Raw genomic sequence first — 8022 nt, 5'->3', positions numbered from 1 at the left:
CCACCGGGAGAGCCCAGAGCCGGGCTGGCTCTGCCAGCTCCGGTATTTCGCGGGCAGGGGCTGAGCCCCTCCGGCCGGGGCAGGAGCTGCCGGCCATGCCTTCCTCCAGGGCGCAGAGTGCCCCTGGGCACCACAAACTGCAGGGCTGTCCTCGCCAGCATGGCGAGCATCTGCAAAACGGGCACGGAGCCGGACCCAGCTTTACCAAAGGTCTGTGCCAAAACTAGAGATGCCCACCTAGGGCATCCAACGGGTGGAGGTGCTCAGCCAGAGCCCTATGCAGTGGACGCTGCAGTGCCCGGTGCAGGTGCAGCGATGTTCAGGTTTGGCAGAGTACCCCACACCCAGGTGAAACTGGCTTTCCCATGCATGCAGACTAATTTTTAAATGTGAGGATAGGAACTGATCAGAAATAGAGTGCCATTTTGTCAATGGTTCTCACTGACCCCTTCATACAGCACCGATAAAACCACTTCCAGATGGCCGTGCAGGGCAGTGCTCTGCTGCTGAGGATGAGCTGCCCTTTACTTGTCTCCACCAGAGAGCAGCCATAAGTTTACATCTGCCTCGAGTCCAAAATGTAGCTTGCTGAAATGCAACCTAAACTGCAAACATATGGCTTGAGAATCATGGTATCAACACGCTATGGACGATTTGTATGGGAGACATCATCAAATCAAACGCTGCCGCTATCATTTAAGCTTTCGGCTTCACCCATGATTTTACTCCATGCTTGCAGCCAGTGATTTCTAAGCTCTTTTTCTGTCTGTTCAGAGTTCTCGTTTCTAAAGTTACCGTGTAGGAAGGCATCTTCTTACTCAGCATATTTGCCCCCTGTTTGCATTCATTGTGAGAGCTGCTGACTTCAGTGACAGGCAAGTTTTTACTGCTTTTTGTTCCTGCCAGCACTGCAAAGCTCACAGAGCTGAGAGCCAGCAGCCAAACTTGGTCCCTTCTGCTGCATCATCAGCGGGACTGGCTTCAGCCTCAGTCAGTGACTCCTCTGAAAGCCTTTGGGAGAAAATCAGAGCTATCTAAACACAATGTAAGCTGTAGTTTGAGCTACACCACCTTCCTTACTTGTCAAAAATACATGAGCAGAATTCAGCTTGGTCTAATCTTAGCACGAGTTTTCATGAAAGGTAATTAGGAAAGATTTGCTTTACATGCAAATCAGTTACCCAAAAGGCATCCAGACAGTTTCACAGTCACTTCGCAGAGCAGGACTGCACATGCTCCACTTTGGTGTCCAAATAGGAGTAAATACAGCAACAGGATCCACTTGACCCAGTATTTTTGAATTTTCCTCAGTGTTTTACTTTATCTCGTCACAGAAGTGTGAACTATGAAAAAAAGTATCACTTACAAGCCCTTTTGTTTATATTATTTTTGCATATAAATCATTATACATTCATTCTTTCTTGGGCAAACTCACAACTTCCATCTGCAGCTCATGCTGGTACTGTACTCTCTCCTGCTAAACTCTGGTTGATCGGAGTGACCTGAATTTGAGATTTCCTAGATGACCTCATCACATCTAGAAGACAAACACACCAACAGGGAATGCATTACCCGGTAACATTTCTACACCATGTCCTTTGGTCAATTGGTGGAGAGGCTGAAACTGTCCCTGGTTAGATGTAACATTATTTCCCTGCAACCCTTTGCTCTGCGCAGCAGGGCGCTGCTTCCCACAGGCACGAGCGGGTGGCTCTGCCGGCTGTACTGCCGAGCGCTAGACACTATCCCACCCGACACAGGAGGGACACCTCCTTGCCCAATTCACCAGCCCTTTTTGAAGCTGGAGTTGGTCCTAGTGGACCAGGGGACAAAAAAAGCCGACAGCAAGCAAGTTGTAGTCCTACTTGTGGGCTGGTTTCCATTAGCTGTGTTGTCTGTGCTCACTGCTGTATTCTGCTGTGGTGGGGAAACTGCTTTACCGTCTCCTTGGACTACGCTGTGCCAGCAGGAGGTTTTGACTCGTGAGATCAAATACAATATTTGTCTTAAATGGCTTATCAAAGAAAAGTGCTTCCTGCTGGAGTGCTCCTTGTGCCTGGGTATGGGCAACTGCAAACACCAATATTTCTGTTTCCACATTTCTGTTGAGCAAAACAATTAATAATAAATTCCTTACTAGAATTAAGCAGTCCTATAACTAGATGAGCATAAACTCTCCCTCCTTAATTTGTCAGAAGTCATTATTTTAACACATTTTCCAGTAATTAATTGGATTAGAGATAGTGCAGACTTGCGATAACATATCTAAACTCATACTTCACTGCAAGCTGATAAATCCATTGAACCACAGTTTAAAGGCACTGCCAGCCATAACTTTGTCAAATATACCATGTTAGTAAATATGGAGCCAATAAACACAATTATCTACTTGGCTAACCATCTCACAGAAGCATTATCTTGAGAAAGCCAGAATGGCAGTCCAGGATGAGTACAAGATATTGCCAGCCAACATAAACAAAGCTATGCCTACTTTGCGGCAGGGCAGCAATTTTTCTTCTGTCACCAACAAAGACTTTTTTGCTTGACTCAATCTGTATTTTTGGCATATGTGGGAAACTATGCAAACTTCCCCAGTTTTTGTGGTTCTTTTCAGACCCATATAAACCCTTTTCTATGCTTTGTTTTAGATTTTGGGGTCTGCAAACAAGCTGCACACATCTTTCAAAGAAATAATAACTCATAATACTTCAGCAGTCAGCTCCTCAATGCCTTAAAACCCAAGTCAGTAGTAAGAGCTCTCTTTGAAGTGCTACCAACAGCTGGAGTAACAGCATGCTGTCCAGGTTGCTGTCTGTAAAGAACCTGATTTACCTTATGTTGCATTTCTTCCTCAGCCTCAGCCCTGGCAAGCCCAGTTTACGTTTCCTGAAAAGAAAGATTTTAAAAATCAGATTGACCTGAACAGATCTAGCTCAGGGCTTTGCTCCACTGCTCTTCTGTGTGTGTGTGAGGGCAGCTGTCAATCCATCCAGGACTGCTAAACTGGGCTGGGGCCATAAAATCCAGAGTTTTGGTCCCCTTATGAATTGGCAAGGAGAGAGAGGGACTTTCCAAAGGTGAATGAAGTCTCATGACCATGGTGTTTATACACTTTGTCTGAAGTATTACCAGCATCTCTAGAAAGGGAACTAATAGGCAGGACTCTTCCCTGGGATGGAACGTAGCAGCCTCAGGAAAAGGAAAGAATCTGAAAATTCACCTGTGAGTGGAGCTTCCCAAGGTGAACTCTGTATTTATGAGATCTCTGCAGCCACAAGCCCAAGGTGGAGAATGCGGTTTCTTTGCAGGTTAGAATAAGATTTATTCTCGTGCTAGACCATTTACATTTCTTTCAGCTTAAACCAGAAATAGTTCCGTTTGGTCTGTGGTCAGTTTTGCACTGAGCATTTCAGCTCTACCTGAGAAAAAGAATAGCATCATGTTAGCTCTTTCATCCCTGTTGTCTGGGAAAAGCCATCACAGCAGCACGGATGGTGTTTCGCATGGACACAAACTGCCCAAGCTGGGTGCCCACATGCTGCCATGTCCCACCTGACCTAACAAGCTCAGAGATGGGAAAGTGGCGATCCATTCCCCTGGTTTGGCTTCGCACAGCTCTGCTCTAACACCATAATGTCGTGGGACAGAAAAGGATAGGGATGGGCACCCATGGGTGGGAAACAGGAGAGGTGGGGAGAGAGCTGCTTACAGCAGTTTAAGTGTCCCCATTTCCACATGTGCAATCACAACACTATCCTCAATTAGCTGCAGCCTATAAGAGGCGGTAGTAGGGTCCTGGAGCCCAAATCTATTTTCAAATCAACATATAATCATCCCGGACCTGCCACTACTCCCAGCCCCACAAGCTCAACCCTTCCCTGCTACCAGTGCCAGGTCTCAGCTCATCCTCCGCCGGCAGGTCACCACAGGAGCTGCCGGGTGTCACTGCTGGCGTGAGGAAGCTGTAGCTACAGGCACCCAGGGCAGAAGAGAGGGTACAATCACCATGGGTAGCTTAGCACAGCTGAAGCAGTATTGGAGCTGCGGTCATTTTTCAGGGCAGGCTGAGAGCAGTGGTAATTGCTGGAGCGCTACTAACTGCAGGGGAATTATGGCAATTTGCACCGGCTCAGCTCTGCCTTCAGCCAGTGGAGTCCTCAAAACCCAGCTAATGGGCTGCCACGTTGCTGCACTCCCGGCAGGGTGTCATTAACTCTTCTTCTCAGGGAAGCCCTTTTTTTCTTTACAGTTCTTGCTCTGAGTGTTTTTGATCTGGTGTCACTGTAGGCATGTTTAGACACTTTCTTGTTTCTTATGCCAAACTCCTGACCCAATTACAACTGTATTCACAGATTTACAATATGTTAAGCTAACTCTATTAAGACCCACCGTACAAACGTTTACTTTTGGCACATTTGGTCACTTAGTGGATTACTGCTTCATTTTGAACCTGTGTACAGTTACCATCTCTGTTGCCTTCTCAAAGGAGATTCACTCCTTCCATGAGCAGATGGGCAAACACACCTTGGGCTGAGCCCTTGGGATGCTAATGAATTTTCACTCCAGGGAGCCTTCCTGTATGGGAAAAGCACACCTCCTTGACAAAGGGATTTTAACACAGATCTCATCTGGTTATAAACCAACAAACACAGAAGTAGAAGGAGTACAATTATTTGCCACACTAGCTTTGCTTTTTTTTTTTTTCCTTCCAGCCACCTTCCACGACAGTGCTCCACTGGCCCAAATTGGTGCATGTGCCTCAGCTGGGTTGTTTCACAGTGCCCCAGAGGCAGCCTCCAGACATTTACCCCCACCTCTGAAGGGTGTGGTGTCACACCAGAATGAAGAGGGAACCTGCGATGAATTTCAGCAGGAGAAAGAGGACACCCCAACATCCTCCCCTGCTGCTGGAGGTAACCATAGGCAGTTTGGAGGAGTAACCTCACAGGGATCTGGCAAAGTATGTTTCCTCGCTCTCCCATGCCTGTTTGCTGCTGCTGGAAGGCATGAAAAATACCCAAGTATTTTTGGTCTGTTACTCTGCTGTTTCCTAGATGCAAGCCATCAGGTCTCCTTGGTACTTTTAACAAACCACACAGCTACGGCTATAGAAAGAGAGAGCACACACCTGAGGGCGTACCTGATCCCAGATGCACTCTTCCCCTTGCACACAATGTAGAGCTCTTATGGTGTGGAGTTTGGGTTTACCGCAGCTCCATGCTCTCTCTTCTGGCCCTCATGCCACATCTGATGCTCCTCTGCCTGCAGTGAGCTCCTCCGGACACTTAACCTGCCAGAAAACTCTTCCTTTTTTCAGTAGAACTTGTTTTCTCCTGGTTTATCTGCCTAACCTGGCTCTTTGTAGTGTAAAATGAATGGTGAAACACCAAGGGTTGCAACATGCAGCTGAAGGTATGGCAATAGCATGGGACAGAGTCTGCCCTGACTCAGATCAGCCAAACCGCCATGAACGTTTCCCAGGCCAGGGCAGCCTGCACGCCTCCGCAGTGTCACCTCGGGCTCTCCCACAAGGTGCTGAGCACTATTTACTTCCTCTGACCTCAGGGATGCTCAGCACTTCTGGGAAGTAAGCCCTCAGTGCTTGGCTGACTTGGGACCAAAGTGACAGCAGACGGGCAGCCACAGCTGGAATCTGCGCACTGAAACACATGGAATAACTTCATTAAGGGTTTATGTGTATGTGGAAATCGCAGTGAGGAGCCAGAACAGCCAAGCAGGTGGAGAAGAGCTGCCCCATAAACTGCATTTACAATGTATATATATTTTTAATTGGCTCAGCACAGTCCCTTCTCTCAACCCTTTCCCCAATAAGAAAACAAAACAAAATCCTGGAAATGCTGCAGTACTGTACTCTGATGTCATCTTCCATAAATCAAAGTGTTAATACACTGGGTCGATACAATGAGTATCAAACCAAGAATAACTGAACAGAAAGAAAATATCTCCTAGGTTACCACTTTCTATGTTTGAATCTACAAAGGAATCTCTCAAACCTTCCAGACAAAGGCAGCTTTTTGTTAGTCTTTCTTGCTTATCATGACAACCCACTGTTCTGCAGCTATTTGTTTAGCAACAGGCATGAAATATGGTCTCCTTTCATACCTGTATAAGTTACCTTCATTCTGCTGTTACAACAGGAAATATGCAAATCATTTCTGCCTCTTTTCCTCTATATGTTTGCAATCAGGAAACAATTACTGGAAATAAAATAAATGAAAAACAAGGCAAGTCAGAGGCTGACTAGCAGTTGGACATACTGCTGAATATACCATGCTACAGATACCCATTTATTTTTGCCGTGAAAGATTGCAGCCCTTTCCTTTGTCTCAGCTTGTTAACAATGCAGTCTCTCCTCTTATCTACAATTTATCCTAAGGAACTATTAAAAAGAAGGATTGGAGGAGGCTTCCTGCTGCTCTTGTCCCATTTCATCTCACAGAGACATAAGGAATTGCTGGTCAGGGAGAGGCCACTTGGCCAAAGCAGCCTGTGCCCCATAGGTTTATCTCCTCACTGCCAGCGCAGCTCCCTCCAGCGCGCTGCCCTGTCACGGGAGAGCGATCACCTCTCAGGAGTGTGAAGATAAACAGATTTGAAGCCTTCAAGGCATGTTCCCAGCACCTCCTCCCCCTCACATGCACACAGGCTCATCCTGCAAACGCCCCCGCGCACAACGCAGCTTTGGGGATTGATACCGAGATGTTTGAGGGGTCACGCAAAGCTGTGACTTATACCAGAACGGCTTTACCAAGAATTCGGGCTGAACCGCTAAAGGCAACACTCCGGTGCAAGGAGCAAGCCAAGGGGGTCAAACCAAGGGGAGCCAAAAGCTGGGCAGCACAGGGGTGATTTCTTTTGATGCCAGAATTACTGCCTCCATCAGCTGCAGTAGCTGGGATTTTATCTCAGCTGGGCTGCAAGAGTCACTTGGGAGCCCATGGGGATTTCTCATTTTTTAGAGGATCTGGAAGAGCCGTCTGCCTGGTGCTGAACAGGAGTTGAAGGCAGGAGGCATGGCTGCATCACAGTGCCCTGTGCGGCCCGTGGGACTGAGGGGAAATGGAGCAGCCCACCCCCATTCCTCTTTTCCCCACATTGTTACTAACCTGGCTCAGGTCTCTGTCTGGCCCCTGCCCAGACACAGCAGGGCAGGAGGAGGAGATCAGAGGCTCTGCTGGAAGCACATCCACAGGCACCCTCAGTTTGTTCGATGCAATTCAGCACTTCGCAACTTGCAGTGCCTATGTTGGGTTGGTATGAGAGCTTGCCTTGCCAAGCGAGGAATCAGATCAGAGAAATGATCCTGATGGAAATAACTTGGGAGGTAGAAATACAAGGGGTTTTTTGCTGGAATCAAGTCCCTAGTTGAGTTTAGCATGTGGTATACACAGATGTGCCTGCATAGCGCATCAGGAGAGCAACCAGCAGTTAAGGCTGCTGGTAGTATAACTTGGTTTCAGCTGTGCTGTATCCAGCATCTAACCATTACCCCAGGATTACGTTTGCTAAATGCTAAACAACATTTTGCTGTCATTTATGTTCAGATACCTCTAGAAGGTCACAGTGGCCAAATGCTGGCACATGATAGAACTTGTATTGGGCAAATAATACATGTACGGAATACACACCATGTGCATGCCAAAATGTTCATCCTAAGCAACTAGGGAGCATGTGGTATACACAGATGTGCCTGCATAGCGCATCAGGAGAGCAACCAGCAGTTAAGGCTGCTGGTAGTATAACTTGGTTTCAGCTGTGCTGTATCCAGCATCTAACCATTACCCCAGGATTACGTTTGCTAAATGCTAAACAACATTTTGCTGTCATTTATGTTCAGATACCTCTAGAAGGTCACAGTGGCCAAATGTGGCACATGAATAGAACTTGTATTGGGCAAATAATACATGTACGGAATACACACCATGTGCATGCCAAAATGTTCATCCTAAGCAACTAGGGAAAAAAAGGGGGGGGGCAGGGGGGGCGGGCGGGTTGTTTCAA

At 47.2% G+C, this 8022-nt stretch overlaps 1 protein-coding gene across 1 annotated transcript in view; it reads right to left on the bottom strand.

The window, feature by feature from the left end:
- The window catches only part of PRTG (protogenin), an 87142-nt gene extending 86981 nt beyond the window's left edge, over positions 1-161 (bottom strand). Inside the window, exon 1 of the mRNA XM_009272684.1 lies at positions 5-161. Within this exon, the coding sequence (XP_009270959.1) occupies positions 5-161 (157 nt within the window). The remainder of the gene's footprint in view (positions 1-4) is intronic.
- Positions 162-8022: the final 7861 nt, after the last annotated feature.

Source organism: Aptenodytes forsteri, unplaced genomic scaffold, assembly GCF_000699145.1.
Source record: "Aptenodytes forsteri isolate BGI_AS27 unplaced genomic scaffold, ASM69914v1 Scaffold526, whole genome shotgun sequence".
Lineage (NCBI taxonomy): Eukaryota > Metazoa > Chordata > Aves > Sphenisciformes > Spheniscidae > Aptenodytes > Aptenodytes forsteri.
This window is presented reverse-complemented; position numbering and strand designations above follow the sequence as displayed.